At 34.7% G+C, this 19,840-nt stretch overlaps 1 protein-coding gene across 7 annotated transcripts in view; it reads right to left on the bottom strand.

Annotated features, from left to right (window-relative positions):
* Positions 1-326: 326 nt before the first annotated feature.
* Positions 327-19,840, bottom strand: part of LOC138696147 (structure-specific endonuclease subunit SLX4-like) — an 88,209-nt gene continuing 68,695 nt past the window's right edge. For 3 of the 7 annotated variants that reach the window (XM_069820710.1, XM_069820712.1, XM_069820709.1), the window contains exons 9-11: positions 12,928-13,013; positions 4,813-4,985; positions 327-600 (exon numbers count right to left, since the gene is read on the bottom strand). In XM_069820710.1, coding sequence (XP_069676811.1) covers positions 433-600; positions 4,813-4,985; positions 12,928-13,013 — 427 coding nt within the window. In that variant the 3' untranslated portion in view covers positions 327-432. Of the gene's footprint in view, positions 601-4,812; positions 4,986-12,927; positions 13,014-18,404; positions 18,503-19,840 lie in introns of those variants that run through there. The other 4 variants (XM_069820713.1, XM_069820716.1, XM_069820715.1 and 1 more) reach the window with 4 other exon arrangements.

Below are 19,840 nucleotides of genomic sequence, written 5' to 3' on the forward strand. Positions count from 1 at the left end.
ACCAGATCTGAACCTAGGCCCACTTGTTTCACAGTCAGACATGTCCACAGCAGTGGACACAATAAGTATTTAAAATTGGAATATAATATAATTATGATCTATGTAGTAAACAACTTATTCTTTAAGACAAAATGCTTGCATTGCAGCATTAGCATACTTCAAATGTAGTCACATAGGTGACATTAAGAATGAAGTTTATTTTTATACTAATACGTAAGAAAATAAAAAAATTAATAATTTGTAAATGTGTTACTGCTTAGAATTGCATTGTGTAAATTTGTTATGATAAAGGGAAGAGGGGGAACAAAGTACTGGATGCTTTAAAAAACGAGATATAAAAGTATATTTATTTCATGAGCATAAAATTATATCTTATATATACAGAAATCAGTTGTTTTAAAATTATGGAGCCACATTAGTAGCTACTGCAAATCAATTACTAGAATAACTGCTATTTGCTGGTGAACTAGACGTTGATTTGCTACCAATTACATTTCCCTTTCTCTTTTTCTTCCTGGAAGCATTTTGCTTTTTAGCATCTCGTTTCTGCTTTTTCTTCTGCCTATTCCTTTGTCCTTGAGAAGAACGGAATGTAATGCACTGTAAATGAGGAAAATTCAACAGGTTAGTAATGACAGAAGAAATACACAATTAGTATTGGTAATGTTATGGTAATGCTCTCCTTCTCCTATATTGATCCTAAAGGAAACCATAATTCTTTACACACTGCCTGAATTTTGTTGTGTAACATCTATATTCGACTTACATCAAAAGAAAAAATTAAGGGGTTTGGTGGAACAGAAATTACTCTGACATTATTCATCTTCAATTGCCATTAAAATGTTTACATCATATATGATAAACTCAACAATTTGAATGAGTCCACCCATATGCATAAGGGGAGTCCACATACATATATACGTACATAATTTACTTTTGGAAGAATTTATTATAATCCATGAGGGGTTGCAATTTACTTAAAAAAATGTTATTCAATTGTGTTTTGACATGGACATGAAAGAGACGCAATCACAATACATGTGGGCTATTCCACACAAAATAGGAGAATGACAATTCTTTATATTTTATTTTAAATTGAAAGGTATGCTCATACAGAATGCAAAAAATTACTAATTTATTTATTACTGATAATTTTCATATTATAAGTATACTGTGTTAGGGTAACTTTGAAAATAAATAATAGAAACCGAAACAGTATTAGTAGTATCTATTGCCCAGGCACTTGGAAGTTCTCCATTCGCCTTCTAGCTTCCCAGTATAATTTAGAGTCCGAATCCAAAAGATTTGATGCCAAAGCTGGACATTTTCGTAAATGTTCTTGATTCATCAAAGAGTCTTCTAGGTTATACAGGATGCATTTTGGTGAACCAAAAATTCCAATTTTAAATAGGTGTGCTGCTAAACAGATATGAAATTTTGCTACTGCTTCATATCGAGGAGAATCAAGTATATGTTCTTTTTCAGTGAGCAATACTGACCAAGATTTATTATTACTAAAACCCGGATTTCTAAGCAAAATGCATATACTTTTCCACACTTTTAAAGGTAAGCAGAAAGGTTATACTTCGTAAGACACACCTAAATAAGCAGTTTTAACTGTCTGTTAGTGCTTATAAATGCTTATATTGCAGGAAAACGTTTTTGCTTACTTTACGATTTTTAATTAAAAAAGCATATTTTACTCAAAACTGTAATTTTAAAAGTGCATATTTCACTCTTTTATCACTGATTCCCTGTTTTTTATTGGCTAATAAAAAATTAACTTCAGTCGAATGCGTAAGAAAACAATGCTAGGGTATGACCCAGGATGTTGTGAAATAATACTGCGTAGTTCTAATTAGGAGAGAACCTTGGGATGTCCCGCCAAGCTTCTGCACCTAGGCAAGTCAATTGATTATCGCACTTATCACATTATCGGAATAATGTCATGTGCATAGATGGTGAATCCCCGAGTTCCAAGCTGCAGTGTGCAAGTTGTGCAAAACACGTTGGTTCAATAAGGTGTGTGAGATTGCTCGCTGTTGTAGTTAAGGAATGCCACCCACAAAAACCTCTCAATCAGCATTCTTACGCAAATGCGTAAATGAGTTTGGAAGTAATATTTTCAGTGAGGACGACAGTGTCTTATTTTGTTTGGTGTGTGAAAAGAGTGTTTCTACAAAGAAAAAATATGACATTGTGCAGCATATTAATACACCGTGGCATGAAGAGAGGTTTAAGAATAAATATAAGTTAAACCAGCAACTGATTAAAGCAATGTGGGTGAACAATCGAGTTCTAGTGATACATTTTTCAAAGACTTGTGTTTAGGATTAGCGGGTTCCGACATTCCATTGTGGAAATTGAATAATGTGCAGCTTTGGGTATTTTTAGAAAAACACACAAACAAAAGGGTGCCGGACAAATCTACATTGCGCAAAAACTGTATGCCACAGTGTTTTCAAGAAGTCATTTTTAATATTCGGGATAAACTGAAGCACAAAAACATACGGATTTCTATTGCTGAAATCACAGATGCAATGGGACAGTGCGTATGTAGTGCTGTAGTTGGTGCTATGAAAGCAGGAAACAGATAATTTCTTCTTAATATACAAATACTTGACCGAGTAAATCATTCCACTGTTGCAAAATTTCTCAACAATTCATTACTTTACTTGTGGCCAGAAGGGGTTCGGTTTCCATGTATTCAATTTTGCTTATTTTGGTGGTTATTTTCACCATTTTTCGTGCTTATTTGCTTGCTTATTTTACTGTTTGATTGTGCTTAGAAATCCGGGCTTTAATTATTACTGTTTTCTTGAAATTTCTTTGGAATTTTGATTTTAAATTGTGTTTGTATGAACAATTTGGCACTGTGATATCTTTTTCAAGGGTACTTGTAATATTTTAGTTCCTTTCTTTGCCAAACAATGTGCAATCTCATTGCCCATAATACCACAATGGGCAGGGATCCATTGGAGATACAGGTTTTTATTTTGTTGTGCCAGTATGTATATGGATGATTGAATTTCTGCGATTTTGGAATTTATAGGAATATTGATTGAAGCTATGGCTTGGATTGCTGAAATTGAGTTGCTAAACATAACAGCATTTTTGAACATATTAATCTGATAAATAAGTTGTTGTAATGCCCTGTTGATTGCTGCAATTTCTCCATCAAAGTGAGTAGAAGAACTCCCTGTAGACAAATAAAAACTGAATAATTTGGAATATATTCCAGCCCCAGCTGGTTCATCATTTTGATATTTGGCCGTCTGTATAAATGTGTAACCAATCTGTGTCAGGGTAGAATGTATTTATAGTTTCAAAAGCAATCTGTTTTAATTCAAGTGTAGACGATTCTTCTCTCTTCAAATCCTTAATTAAATTCGTATCATAATCATATTGTCATATTGTAATGGTGATTTAGGTAACAGAAACGTTTCTGGTTTTAAATTAAAATTAAATATACCTCTTATAGAAACCGAAATAATATTAATCAAAAAGCTTTTCACTGGCAGTTTTAAAAAAAATCACTTCATTTTAAGGAGTTGACACTGTAAGTAACTTAAAATCATAATTTTGCAGTCACTTTAAAAATCTGAAAAAGTTTATAACAATGCTCTACATTTGAAGCCTGCATCCGAACAAGGGTCTATGTTATATTAAAGTGGTTCCGAGATAAATGCATTTGAACCAGGACACGAAAACATCAGTCATGCGACCAAAGTCCACAACAAATACCCTTATTTGGCTGCACATTCATAATAAGTTTTCGAGTTTAATGGCTTGAAAAAGAATGTCTGTAGTAGACCTAATAACAAATGTTTGTTATCTCTATACTATTTACCTTTATTATGTTCAAATTAATTCTAAACGAATATACTTAATGAATGTTACAGTACACGCATGAAGCCAAAAAAAAAATAAATAAATAAATAAAAAATAATAATAATAAATAACTGTACTCCTACCACAGCAAATTGTAACAATTTAACGAAAAGAATGTGTCTTTCATCTTATTGATACAGCTTACATTATTATCATATCTCATACCCAGAGGCATCATTTAGGAGGACTGAGGGTGAAATTTTCTCCCTAAGTTCAAAATAAAAAAATAATTGAGTAGTATTACTAAAATGTGAGAACTGTACTTTAATACTAAAATATTCCACTTTAATAAATGCTTAAGGAATAAGACAAGCTTAATGACTTTGCTCAATGAAACCAAGACATTACTCATACATTAGTTGTTTGTTACCTATAGTAAATAAAATTGTTGTTTAGTCAACTGTTCGAAGACAGGTTTGAACCTCATAAGTGGCACCAATAAGGCATCACTCATCAGGCAAGTAAGCCAGGATATAATGGAGTAGGGTGGCCAGTTCCTTTCTCCCTTCAATGCATGCATCACTGACTAGATACATATTACATTAATCAGACTTCAAATGTATGCAAACAATAATGTTCTTCCTCTGACGCATATTGTCAAGTGAGATGTACTGCCTGATAAGTGATAATAGATGTACATATCAGACAACCAGACAGAACCTTAATCAGATGTTAAAATACAATTATCATATTTAACTGAAATTAAAATTTATTTATCAATAAAATTGTGTGCCTTCATTTGTTCGCACCTACACGATATTAACAGCAAGTGCATGTAAATTATGTATCGTATAAGTAAGATAAAGAGTTAAAACTAGGTCTACGCATGAAAACTGGAAATTTACTGTAAAATAGGAGTAAGCTTCACTATAATATATATATATATATATATGAGACAGAGAGAAGTATACTTTTCCTTACTTGTTCATCAAGGTAATCCATCAACTGGTCTATTTTGAATTTGAAATTGTTTGCTTTCAAACTGGAATGCAACTCTTCTAACCAAATTGGCTCATAAAGCAGAACTTTCTGATAAATTTCCGGATCAGATGTGATGAAATTGTGGACTACAGATGGCAAATGATCTGATGATGCTAAAAAATAATTACAATATGTGTATCACTGGTAATGTAACATACAACAAAGGCAATGTAAAGTATATATTTTTACAGTTCACCTGGCCAAACAGAGAGAAGGTTGATAAAAATTATATTATTATCATCATCATCATCATCATCAATAGCAGTTATCTTACAATATTGGGATTATATGCACCACAAGATGGAAGAAATGAAGGGATAATTTCTATGAATAACTATATTATGAGGAAAAAGAAATCAATAAAAATGATTATCTCTTGTTGATGGGTGATATGAATGCAAAAAATTTGTACCATAACAATATCAAACATCATTGGAACAAATGGAGAAGCCACAGTTAAGAATAACGCAAAAAAAAAAAAAAAAAAAAAAAAAAAAAAAAAAAAAAAAAAAACCTTCTGTTTGAAAATAATGAACAGTTTCTTCAAATATAAAGAAATCCATAAATGTACACGGAGCTCAAGAGGGACATAATCAATAATAAATTGACTATGTCATAGCAAATAAATTTTCCATTATGTACAAAACTGTCATTCCAACAAGATAGAAGAACAAGAAAAACAATCTGAGAATGTAATTATAAAAACAAGATTAACAACAATAATAAGTCTCAGGAACATTACAAAACTAAGTTACATAAAGACGAAAAAATAAACTGGCTATACAATAATTTAATTTACCTAACTACTAGTCTAACTTGACTAAGTATATTTAACAAAATGTAATAATTTTAAATAATGAAACAAGAACATAAATATAATTTAAATATACAGTCTGATCCGTTTGGGTATGAATAATATTAATTTATTATTATAAAGCTATTACGATAGTAGGAACAATTTCTTGCTGGTTATATTATGATTAAAAGATGGGAGTTTCTATATATGACAATCATATGCATAATCTGAAAGGACAAATGAAAATTGTAGATGATTAAAATGGCTACTAAAAATCAACAGCAGGCACAATGTGTTCTTTGGTATGCTAAATTTGAGAGCATTAAAAGAGTTCAAAGGAATTTCAACTTGAGTATGGTGTGCGTAACGTACCTAAATATGATTCCATAATGTTGTGGTATCGAACATATGTAGAAACAGGTTAACCCGAACTCCCCAGATCTAACCTCTCCTGACTCCTTCGTGTGGGATTTTTCCGACTTTTTTTAACCAATTCATTATTTGGAAGAACAATGTATAATTATTAGAGGGCAGATCTGTGTGCAGTTTGAAAACGAAACAGGTTAGACGTGATATGAGCAATAGGAACAAAGTCCAAGCATACGATGCAAGCAGTAGCAACACAGTCCATGCATACTAACCTGGACAACACACACAGTTCTGCTCTCTAATAATTATTACGGATAACGCAAATTATCAATTCAGTAATAAGATTCTGAACACCTCATCCAGAAAAAACGAACTTCAAGAATGGTACAATAAAAAGGAATTAATTTCTCACAACCATAAATTAAATCTGAATTGTTCCAACATGTACTGACATTCAAAAGACAGCAAAGAATGTATGAACTGGACTAATTTGCTAATGAAAGAGATCTCCAAATAATATGATTACTCTGTACCACTGTCAATGAGCCTGTGTGGGCTCAAGTAAAGTGTCAAGTTGCCAGGAGAAACAGTACATTTAAAATTGTGGACACTGAAAGACTTGTTCACAGAGGACTTGTCATTGTAATGCAAGGACAAGCCTATGTAAAACACGCAGAACAATTACAGGAAGACAATTTCGTAAAAGAGATAAGATGGGACGACATTTCAGAACCAATTATAATAAATTTAAAAGGCAGTGACACAGAGGACGAAAGCAATGCAGTTAGTTACAATGATGACAGTAATGAGACATGGAGTCCCTATTGTCCGCGAAACTTATCTGGGTAGTTAAAAGAGAGAGACGTGGGGAGCAGAGAGGTAGCTTCTAGAGGCAGCGGGGTAGGAGAGGGGAGGACAGTCTATGAGACAGGTAAAATACATTTGCTTGCTTATTGCTTACTGCGAAAGATACCTAAGCAAGAATAAAGACGTGTATATAGTATTTGTGGACCTAGAAAAAGAGTTTCACAGAGTGGATTGAAATAAACTGATGGGGATCCTAAAGAAAATTGGCGTGGGTTGGAAACAGAGGAGGCTGTTCAGTAATCTTTATATGAAACGAGTCAAAGTCAAGATATGAGAAGAAATGTCAGAAGGAAGTGAAATAGGGAGAGGAGTACAAGGATGTCCTTTATAACCTATCCTGTTCAACATCTACTTGGAGAATTTAGTGAAAAACTGTTTTCAGAACATGGGAGAAGTTATAGTAGGAGGAAGAAGAATAAATTGTATAAGATTTGCTGATAATATGGCGTTGTTAGCAGAAGAGGAGACGATACTAAAGGATATGCTACCAGAGCTAAATGACAGCTGTGAGCATTATGGAATGAAGATAAATGCCAACAATGTTAATGTTAATGTTATGTTTTATTAATGGTGCTTGCTACTGCTGAGATTATATCAGCGTTGCTGGTGTGCCAGAATTTTGTCCCGCAGTAGTTCTTTTACATGCCAGTAATTCTACTGACATAAGCCTATCGCATTTAAGCACACTTAAGTGCCATCCACCTGGCCCGGGATCGAACCCGCAACCTCAGGCATAGAAGGCCAGTACTATACCAACTCCACCAACCGGGCCGACTAAATGCCAACAAGATGAAGACCATGGTCATAGGAAGAAAAATACAGAAGGTAAATTTGCGAATTTTAAATGAAGCAGTAGAGCAAGTGGACAGCTTCAGATACTTGGAGGATGTACTATAAGCAGTAACATGAGCTGCTGCCAAGAAATCAAAAGGAGAATAGCAATGGGAAAGGAAGCTTTTAATAGATAGATATTTATTTGTCATCAACATTTATATCAGTTATGGTGTACCACAACTTACGTATATGGGTTTCATTATAACTTTCTATTACATATACCTACAATTAGCATGCAATCCTGACAGCCTGTTAAACTAATAACTCTTCTACTCTCGTTATTAACTTAACTCCAAACAGTCAATTCCTTCCTACTGATCTTAAATGTCCACCATCTGTTCGTTAAAGCAAGCTTTTAATAGAAAAGGAGCATCTTCTGCAGAACTCTGAAAAAAGAACTAAGAGGCTAGGGAAGTGCTCTATGTGGAGTGTAGCATTGTATGGGGGCAGAAACATGGTCATTACGACAAAGTGAAGGGAAGTGACTAAAAGCATTTCAAATGTGGATATGGATAAGGATGGTGTATGAAGTGGACAGACAGAGCAAAAAACGATGCTGTGTTGGAAAGAGCGGATGAAGAAAGAATGATGCTGAAACTGATTAGAAAGAGGAAAAAGAATTGGCTGGGTCATTGGTTCAGAAGAAACTGCTTTCTGAAAGATGCACTGGAAGGAATGGTGAACAGGAGAAGAGTTCAGGGCAAAGAAGATGTCAGATGATAGACGACATTAAGATATATGGATCATATGAGGAGACAAACAGGAAGGCAGAAAATAGAAAAGACTGGAGAATGCTGCCCTTGGGCAGAACACTATGAATGAATGTACACAGACGAAGACGAATGCGATTTATTTATATTTTTGTGGATCCATACACCTTCATATCCAATGGAATGCAATGAAAATAAATACCGAACGATGTTTTTGTAACTGTACATATAACTGCAGCATAGACGGTCAGGTAGCTACGGGGCAGCGAGAGAGCACTAGGAGACCCAGCTGCCTAGATAAGTTGCGCGAACAGTAGCAGTCCCTCTGGAGTAATCATGGTCAAGTATGTTTATTTTATATATTCCCATTAACAGATTAATACAATAACTTATAAACTACATGACTCATTACATCATTAGAGATGCTGTCATACAACAAAACAGGGAACTGATTTCTCTCTCCCTGCATATCTCTGTCTTTCTCTTGCACGAAACAGCAATATTACAACAATGCAGCAATCTACTATTGATTTTCATGATATACAGCATATAACTGGAATTATATCAACTTTAACTGTAAACTGCTATTAGGCCTATCTCTACAAATAATTTCTATTAGAACTGATTTTTATTTATATGCATTAAAGTTTAGAACATTTCCACTAGGAACAGAAATTATCACATCTTAAATAGTACTAGTATTTAGAATGAGGTTTGTCGTAATCAGTACTTCGAAAATGTGTCCTTTTTTTTTGCTTTTAAAATTATGGTAACCCTACCTTAAAGAAAACTAAATAATGAATGTAAATAAAACTTAAAGTGATGGTGATTATTGTTGATGTTTATCCCATAATCAACTAGAAGAGAGTTTTCTTTTTGTAACAACTTCGAAGAGGTTCTGTGACAAGTCTTCTTTCTTGAGATGAAGGCATTGTGTGGCATGCTGAAATAAGACCTGTCATTATTGACAGTTAATGCAAAAGAATTTTGTTCCTTCTAAATGTTCATACGTCTTATATGTCCAATTAATATTGTAGTTTTTTGTCTCAACTGTCTGCCTGTTTCACTAGCTTCTTCATTTTTCTTTCCATGTGTCAAAAGAATCTGCTTGAATTGTAATGATATATTTAATTCTGAACAAATAATTTGAGAGGTGATGTCTTTTATGACATGACAATTGTTCGCTGCTTTAGAGCTCTAAACTATTAAACAGAATCCATCTCAATGATACATTCCATAGATATTGAACATTTATGGATAGCTTCTAGACATACGCTGAAATCAAAGCAATCACTTGAAATTATTTTGGTGACTATTTTGAAAATCCTATTGGAGTGACCGCGACTTTTTTCATGCCTCTGATCTGTCAATCTGCTGACACCAAATGATTAAGATGCTATCAATATATTCTGGATGACATGACTATGTTAGGAGGAAATCCACAATGATTAGGGAAAACACGGGAATTTTATTTGAAGCAAGTAAACAGGTTTGAAAGTAAATCCCGAATAGACAAAGTAGATTATGTCTCGTGACTAGAATATTGTACGAAATGGAAATATAAAAACTGGAAATTTATCCTTTGAAGAGGTGGAAAAATTCAAATATCTTGGAGCAACAATAACAAATATAAATGATAAGCGGGAGGAAATTAAATACAAAATAAATATGGGAAATGCGTGTTATTATTCGGTTGAGAAGCTTTCATCATCCAGTCTGCTCTCAAAAAAGCTGAAAGTTAGAATTTATAAAACAATTATATTACCGGTTCTTCTGTATGGTTGCGAAACTTGGACTCTCACTTTGAGAGAGGAACAGAGGTTAAGGGTGTTTGATAATAAGGTGCTTAGGAAAATATTTGGGGCTATGAGAGATGAAGTTACAAGAGAATGGAGAAAGTTACATAATGCAGATCTGCATGCATTTTATTCTTCACCTGACAATTAGGAACATTAAATCCAGAAGATTGAGATGAGCAGGGCATGTAGAATGTATAGGTGAATCCAGAAATGCATATAGAGTGTTAGTTGGGAGGCCAGAGGGAATAAGACCTATGGGAAAGCCAAGATGTAGATGGAGGATAATATTAAAATGGATTTGAGGGAGGTGGGATATGATGGTAGAGATTGGATTAATATTGCACTGGATAGGGATCGATGGTGGACTTATGTGAGGGCAGCAATGAACCTCCGGGTTCCTTAGAAGCCATAAGTAAGTAAGTAAGTACGTAATATATTTTACCATCAATATTATTGATGTTTTGTATATTAAATATGGCCACAGGTTTGGAGTAATGATCAGCATGTCTGATTGCAAAACTAGTAGGCCTGGGATCGAATCCTGGTTGAGATTATTTCCGGGGTTTTCTTTCAACCCATTAAAAGCAAATGCTGGATACTTTTCGGCATCAGACTCTGGGTTCATTTTACTGTCATTATCATCTTCATCTACCCTGCCTACTTCCATACTAATATGTCATCCTACCATATGGGGCTAACAGAATCAAAACTAATGTGTGCCCCAACCTTAGGGCTAACAGAATCCAACCTAATGTGTGTCCCAACCTTAGAACAGGATTCTTCATCACAATCGCCAAAAAAAAAAAAAAAAAAAGTAGGCAGAGGTGCAAATGCTACAGAAATCTTTAAGTATAATTTTGCCTTCAAAAACCTTCATTTTTAAGTCTTTACATTTCATTTTTTCATTAAGTGTGAATGAACTCAACCCATGACTCTCACAAATATCCAGATGTATAAAAGACCAGATGGTAATTTCTTACTGCTATAATTATATTACTATATATACGCAAATACTCCGTGCATATCTTTTCTGGAATTTAATGAAGTAAAATTGGGTGCGTGCATTATTTTAAATAAGGTTGGTGTTGTCCAGCCTTGCGCCTCGGTTTGTGTGGTGTCAGTAGCATGTTAGAAATGAAGTGTGAACCATGTGTTAAGAATGGCTACAAGTTCTCATTATCACTCGTCCATGGCTAAAGAAGAGCTTAGCATTAATGAAGATGCAGAGAACATTAGAAACTGCGCAGCTGGAAGGAAGTATGTCAGTGAAAGTTGTATTCGTGACTGGTGAAAAAAACCAACACGACTTCTAAAAATAAACTGTAATCACCAGGCATTTCACGGCCAAAAAGCAAAGCACCCAAACTTCGATGATGATGAATAGAGGTAAGGGAGCACGTAGTACTGACATTAATATTTAATTGCACATATTAACATTAAATTGATGAAAATTGTAATTCACATTTTTTTTTTTTTTTTTTTTTTTTTTGTAAGGTAGAGTTCCAGATGCTTCTGAAACAGCATGTGTAGATTATGACATCTTTCTTAAAATCATCATCATTATCATCCGTCACGAATTAGGGCCCATCTAGCAGTCTTCTAAAGAGTCTTCCTAATCGTCGATGTCCTCTGGGTTGATATTACATCATCATTTTGGAGATTCTTGAATTGTCCATTCGTTTTACATGGTGTAGCCAATTTAGTTTGTATCTGTTTATTTTTTCTTCTACTGACTCTACTGTTGTTCTGTATGGTTGTGAAACTTGGACTCTCACTTTGAGAGAGGAACAGAGATTAAGGATGTTTGAGAATAAGGTTCTTAGGAAAATATTTGGGGCTAAGAGGGATGAAGTTACAGGAGAATGGAGAAAGTTACACAACGCAGAGCTGCACACATTGTATACTTCACCTGACATAATTAGGAATATAAAATCCAGACGTTTGAGGTGGGCAGGAATGTAGCACGTATGGGTGAATCCAGAAATGCATATAGAGTGTTAGTTGGGAGGCCGGAGGGAAAAAGACCTTTGGGGAGGCCAAGACGTAGATGGGAAGATAATATTAAAATGGATTTGAGGGAGGTAGGATATGATGGTAGAGACTGGATTAATCTTGCTCAGGATAGGGACCAATGGCGGGCTTAAGTGAGGGCGCCAATGAACCTCCGGGTTCCTTAAAAGCCAGTAAGTAAGTACTGACTCTACTTCTAATTGTTTCAATATTTCTTCATTCCTTTTTCGATCTAAAAGAGTAGGCCTATATCCTGCTGTCCGTCTGAGAAATTTCATTTCCGTTGCTTTGATTCTACTCATATCTCTTTTCCTTAATGTCCAAATCTCACTTTCGTATAAAAGGGAGGGTAATGCTAGAGTATTATATATTTTTATTCTTGTGGATTTTTGTACTAATTTAGCTTCTAATGTATTATTTATTATTCCTAAAATTTGTGTAAATTTGGTGATTTCTTAAAATAAATTGATATTTTATTTAGTTTTGGATTATATCATTATGAAGGGTTAATTTCTTGTAAATAAAACACAAATTACAGCCTTTTTTTCTCTCTCTCTTAAAATTAGGATGTGTAGATTATTTGATGGCGCCGAGTATTCACATATATACAGTGTATGTTTTTCGTACATCTTTCTCATGTATTTCTATTATGTTAAGAATTAATACAAACCATTCTGAGACAAAGGAATATCTGATTGACTACAAATGTCTTCACACATCAATTCTTCTATAACACCAACTGCACCACTTGATGAGCTGGAAAGAAATGAAAACATAAACAATATTAAAGTTTTGTACATTATATATTTCACGAAATAACAAGTAAAGCAAGACTTATTCAAAATGGAAAACACTCCAACACTCTATCCTTGCACCCTACAACTATTATAGGAATAGATGATGACTAGCTAAAGTGAATGTTTCTACAGGAGCATTAAAAAAAACAGCAGTATTTTTAAATGCAAATATCTTCCTACATATTGTATTTATATGAACGATTTTGGTATCATGCAACATCAGAGACCTGGGATTTTTTTTATTCAAATTACATTTTCAATGTCTGATCCTTCTGTGCCGAACACCTTTTGCAGAGTGTACCAAAGTTTGTTTATTACTAAACCTAGTATTTCTTCAGAGATGTAACAGCGTTTTTCAGATCTTTAATCATGTGTGAATTATTCCTGTATGTATCATTCAAGAAAAGCCAGAGGAAATTATCTCAAGGATTAAAGTATGTTGATACAGCAGCCAGGATCATTCACATCCATCAAATTGTTGAGGATAACAATTGGAGAGTATTCCGTAATGAAAAGGTTCATTCAAGTTATGCAAGACATCCCTGTATGTGGGCTTGCTCCATCTTGTTTGAAAAATGCTTTTCCCATATTTATTTCCATACCTAAAAACACAGTCACTGAATTACAGACAGTGCAGTGCAATAATTGTATCATTCAAGAAGAACAGTCCAATGACTCCAGCTAACGAAACAGTGTACCACACTATACATTTTTGAGGATGTAAAGGCACCTCAATAACTGAATGTGAAATCTCAAAGCCTCAGATATGTATATTTTGTTTATCTCTTAGAGCTCTAAATCAACTACATGAATGGAACACATAAAATTTGATGACACTCAACTTAAGCAAAAGTAACTACCATATATTTTCACTTGGTAAAAAAGAACGAGAATTTAATATCCAATACAATGGCCAACACCTTCCTAGAACTTATGAATCCAAATATCTTGGGAGTTATTTTCGATAGTAAGTTAACATGGAGCAACCACTTGAAATATATTTCTGAAAAAGCTTGTAAAAGATTCTCCCTTCTGGAAAGACTAGCAGGAAAGAAATGGGGATGCTCTAGAATTATTTTGAACACTACATACAAAATGTTTATACAGCCAGTGCTGACATACTGCGAAGAAATTTTAATTACTTCACCTTTCTTAAACGAAATAGAATATGTTCAAAACCAAGCTCTGAGGCTCATTACTGGTGAAATCAAAACAACTCCAATAGATTCTATGAGATTCCTCACTGATATTAACAGCATCAAAATGACAATAGAAGAAAAAGCACGATCCAATATGAAAAACTTATCAGATTACCAGGAAACAATTGGCATTCATACAGTCCTCTCTGTAGATTAAAAATTCAAAAAAGTTTCATATCCATAGTTCAAGAATTAAAACAGAAAATCAACATCCCGAATTTAAAAGAAACTTACGAATTAAACCAAACCCTTTAACTCTATTAAATATAGAGCATAATCTAAATTTAACAGAAGAAATACTGAAATCAGAAGTAAACACTGAAATAATGAAACAATTGTCTTTAGAGACAATTAATATTAAATACCCTCCACATAACTGACTTCACTTATACACCGACGGATTCTTGATCTCCAGGGAACAAGGTGCAGCTGCAGGTGTTACGTGCTGTCTCTTCTCACTTTATCTATCTTCATAGTGTATCCAGCTATTTGCTGACAACACGTGTTCCACTATGTTTCATTATGAATTTCCTCTTACAAATGATGGGTAAAAAGCACGATGCTTGTTGTATATTTCAGCAGCCACATTCCAAAGATGAGGTGTATTCAATATGTATTGGAGAGAATTGTCCAAGGTTACAAAGTTTGCAGATTTTAGATTAGTTCTATGGATGTTTGTGACAGGGCAGTTTAAGAGGATATGTTCCAAATCTTCATTGTTATTGTTGCACCAGCAACAACTACTAGAGATATTGTTTTAACGTATCGAAGTACATATGATATTTCCATGCAGACATTCTGTGTCATCATACGATGAAAGAGTAATGGAATGGTACGTTAAAACAATATATATGATATGCGTAAATCACATCGTGATTTAAGACGGCACTTATTCCGTCGGATCCCGGCCAACTAGTCACTCATAACGAGTGAACCTCAGCACATGTGTGGACTTCGGTCCTACGTTCATAGACATCTATGACGTAGTACAGAGGGCAGCCACTAGAGGGAACCCAAGAGTTGGAGTTTAATCTGAGACGATTCTGTCCGACGCCGGGGTGGTATCCGGTGTGGCTTAGTGGATAAACCATCAGCATGTACAGCTGAAAACCCTGGTTCAAATCCCGGTGCCGGAGAGAATTTTTCTCCGTTCCATTACTCTTTCATCGAACAACTACTAGAGTCAACAAGATTAAAACGGTGAAGATACTTCTGAGTGATAATATGGCCTGTCCTGGCTCTTGCTAAGAAAGTTTGTATGTGTCTGGGAATGTTGCGGAACATTTGTAAATCATTAGGTTTCTTTTGAATGTTTTGAAGTGCTTGGCCTTTATCAGAATAAAGCCATAATTCGACCCATAAATTTGTGAACCCATTAGTGCATAAAGTTGGATTATGTATTTCAAAGAATTTTTTTCGTAAAAATTTGCTGTTTAGCATCAGTTGAACACATATTAAGCAATAAAACTTTTTACTTTTTTCTTGTTTGAGAAATACAGGCCATCCGAAAAATCGGACGCTATGCACACTGATCAGTTACATTGCTGTTTCTTGTTTTAGGTATTTTATACAATAAGATCCCTTTAATCACTCAAAATCACTTCTTGCCACGTATTTAATTTACTTTAGGTAACAATTGTCATATATTTATTACTGGTTGTGGTATTCTGTGAAACATTTACGGTGAAGAGATATCTTACATTTGCAACATATAAATTTGGGTTTGTCCTTGCACTTAGCTACATCTTCTCTTTGAACCAGTGGTTCAGTCCATATAACCACACATCCTTAATATTCGTAGGTGCACTTTTTCCTTGACATGTTGGTTGTCCGTATGCTTTTAGCAGTGCTATTTAAAAAAAAAAAAAAACGTCGAAATTGTTGAAGTTTTTTCCAGTATTTTGTTTCCTGTAGGGTAACCACGCATTTACTACACTGTCGTCCGAGATGTATGCGAATATTGGCTATCATAATTTCTTCTGACCATTCTGGATCTGTATGAAGTCACATACTAATCGATCTAATGTACTCCTACCATTCCTTTGTTGTTCGAAGAAAATAGTATAGGCTGAAAAATGGAAACTTTACATTATTTTTCACTTCACCATCTAGATTTAGTGGATATAGACATGTTTTCAAAGTTGGTGGCTGCTGTAACAACGCTGTTACCATTCTTTCGAACAATAAGGACGTTATTACAGGTTCTGAAGTTATGTGAATCTGCCACTTTTTGTCTTGAATTCTGAGAGGACAGTTTTCAGTTCTGTTTTCCTGTCAAGTTCCCGTAGTGCAAATCCCTTTTTTCAGCGAACTGCATAAACAATTTCACAGATGTAAAGTAGTTATCAAGAAGGCACTTTATATGCTCCATGATCGGGAATTCCAACTGCAGCATTGATTAGGAAGCGAGATCTGGGCTGTAGGGTGGATGTTGAAATACCTCCCAGCAGAAGAGCTGTTATGCACTGAGCCGTAAAAGGTTGAGCGATTACCATCTTTCTTATACCTCAACAAATTCCTATCCGATCAGTATTTTCACAGCATCAGAGAGGAGAGAGGTGCAGGTGGTTGTCACACAATGGTTCCGATCCCGTAGCGCAAATCCCTTTTTTCATCGAGATGCATAAAGAATTTCACAGATGTAAAGTAGTTATCAAAAAGGCACTTTATATCTTCCATGCTCGGGAATTCCAACCGTATTGATTAGGGAACGAGATCTGGGCTGTAGGGTGGATGTTGACACACCTCCAGGCAGAAGAGCTGTTATGCACAGAGCCGTAAGAGGTTGAGCGATTACCATCTTTCTTACACCTCAACAAACTCCTGTCTGGTCAGCATTTCCAAAGTGTCAGGGAGGAGAGAGGTGCAGGCGGCTGTCACACATTGGTTCCGATCTCAGACGACAAACTTCTATGACACAGGCGTATAAAAGTTGATCCCACGGAAAAATGGCTCAAAAGTTGCTTTATCTGTTCCAATAAATCTTTCCGTGAAAGAAATTGTTTCTTTCCCTAAACGACCCCAGGGAAACTTACTTTCTGGACGTGCCTCATATTGAAAAAACACCATCACTGTCCTTACAAGCAGTCAGTAATTCACAAGCACTAATAAGCATTTTTCTGCCAAGCTGATTGACATTGGCTTCGTGTTCATCAGATTTGTGGCTGTCTGTATGTGTCCAACCCATCGTCTGGTGAGATAACATAATAAAATATGAGCTCCTCTTATGCAATTTTGTCTTTATTTTCAATTATTTCAATATCTCGTTCACATTTAGGCTGAAAAATGGGTAACGAAAATATCATAACAGCATTCATATTACAACTTCCATTGTAACTGTATCCAGAGCATAGTGTCCGTTTTTTCGGACGCTGACATTTACACTTCGTTAACAACAAACCTTTTAACAGAATGGAGATTTTTATGTGCTGGTTCAATAATGGAAGTATTAACAACAGTATAAACCTAGTATCAAAAAATGACAATGTTATAAGATATATTAATTTATAAATTTAATTACCCCTTGCGCACAACATCGTACTGCTTGGTTGCTATCTTAACAATATGTGTTCTCTAACACTGAAAATTCAAGCTGAAAAGCAGAAACTGCTAAAATCAATATAGCTACTACATTGAGGAAGTAATATAGCATATTTTAAACAAATTAGCTCGAGCACTGTAAGCTGTACAACAAAATTCTTTTGTATCGATTTTTCGGACACTATGCACTAATGGGTTAAATGAGAATTAACTGCAGAATATGTGCAGGTTAAAGAAGTTGTTTGCATAGGTTTGGGCCCCAAAGATGTTGCCTGTTTAGCAATATTATCTACAATCTCATTTCCAGTAATGCCGCAATGACTAGGTATCCATCTTCTCACTTTACAGATCTCTTGGATATGGAACAAGTTTTGATGGAGAAATCATTGCAATAAGTGAAAGTATCAGGAATCTTCAATTCCACATCAATAAATTTCAAGAAATGGATTCGGAACACCTCAAAATCTGTGCTTCATTGGCTGGTCATGATAATATTGGAGTGCAAGAGGTCAAACGCCTGGCATTAGAAAACAACATCAATAAATTTAAAAATGCAGTTATATTGTCAAACTCCAAAGCAGCTATTCTATCAATAGTCCCTAGACACACACCTTCATCTCAAACAGCACAAATAACTAAAATGCTCTCTCAATTAATAGCACTCCATAAAAGAACTGGATTCCAATAGATACCACTCCATTGTGGAATCCTGGAAAATGAGAATGCAGATGCTTTAGCAAAGAAGGGCAGCACTGCTACTTACAGACCTGTTACTAAATCTACGTATTACTCTGTAAAAAGATTTATTAAATCTACATACTTAGACTTCAACAAACAAAATTTGATAACAATCTCAAGGGAAAAAATGGAACTCTCTGCATCAAAATCCACAGTTAATTCCCGATTTACCACGAAAATCGTCTGTAGCTGCATTTAGATTGGCAACATGACTGTTTGGCCAAACACCTGCATAGAATTGGAATATATCAGTCCCCTAACTGCCCATTGTGCAACTCAAACCAAGAAATGGATTCGGAACACCTCAAAATCTGTGCTTCAGTGACTGACCATGATAATATCTTTGAAAAATATTGACCATGATAATATCTTTGAAAAATATTGGAGTGTAAGAGGTCAAATGACTTTATTGTCAAACGCCTGGCATTAGAAAACAACAGTAACATATTTTGTTTATTAAAGTAGCTATTTAGGTGAACATTAGCCTTATCACAAAATCAAATGTGTCTTTTGATGCAGTATTCTCCTCCATAAAATAAATTGACTAAATGATTCACAAGAGAGAACACTTCTTTGTTTTTTTCATTTCCAGTTAGTGCTTGCCTCAATATAACTTTATATAGAACACTTTTTAAGTCTTTTCGGAATATTTTTAAAGTGAATGATTGTTTTAATCAAACAGTTGCTACAGACACTTGAAAGATTTTTCAGGACTACCAGTAGGTGCTTGCAGTATGCGTGCAATGTTTTGAGATGTTCTAATGAACTTCAGCTTGGCAACAAAATTGTTTTTTTGTTATCCAAGACGGAATCAGTTTCTTCCAATTTCTTCACTGATCTTTCAATTGTCGATTGTCATGAAACTTTTATGCATTGAAATTTCACTCTAAACTCACGTTGTATCACAAGACTTCCACATTGATGAAAACATTTTACATATAACGCTCTCAGTTCGATAGTGCACGCCATTTTGTTTACTAGCAGTTGTTGAATGTGTCAATGTTACACAATCGAAACTTCAATGTCTAGGTGCAATGAATAGAAATGTATTGGCGTTTAATAATTGAATAGTAAATTGAACTGTTGTGTTATGAATTTGTGAACTGTGATAGATCTACTTATCGGAGAGCAATATTCATGTAACAATAAACTGTGATATTATTATGGGAGAGGAGTGAATAATTATTGCGTTTGGTGTTGTGAATTATGTGAGAGTAAATATTTATCAGTACAATCTACAAAATTAATTGTGCTATGTGTTGCCATCTGATTCGGAAGGAACTGGCGTGTTGTCTGATAGCAACTAAGT

The sequence above is a fragment of the Periplaneta americana genome, chromosome 3 (assembly GCF_040183065.1).
Source record: "Periplaneta americana isolate PAMFEO1 chromosome 3, P.americana_PAMFEO1_priV1, whole genome shotgun sequence".
Lineage (NCBI taxonomy): Eukaryota > Metazoa > Arthropoda > Insecta > Blattodea > Blattidae > Periplaneta > Periplaneta americana.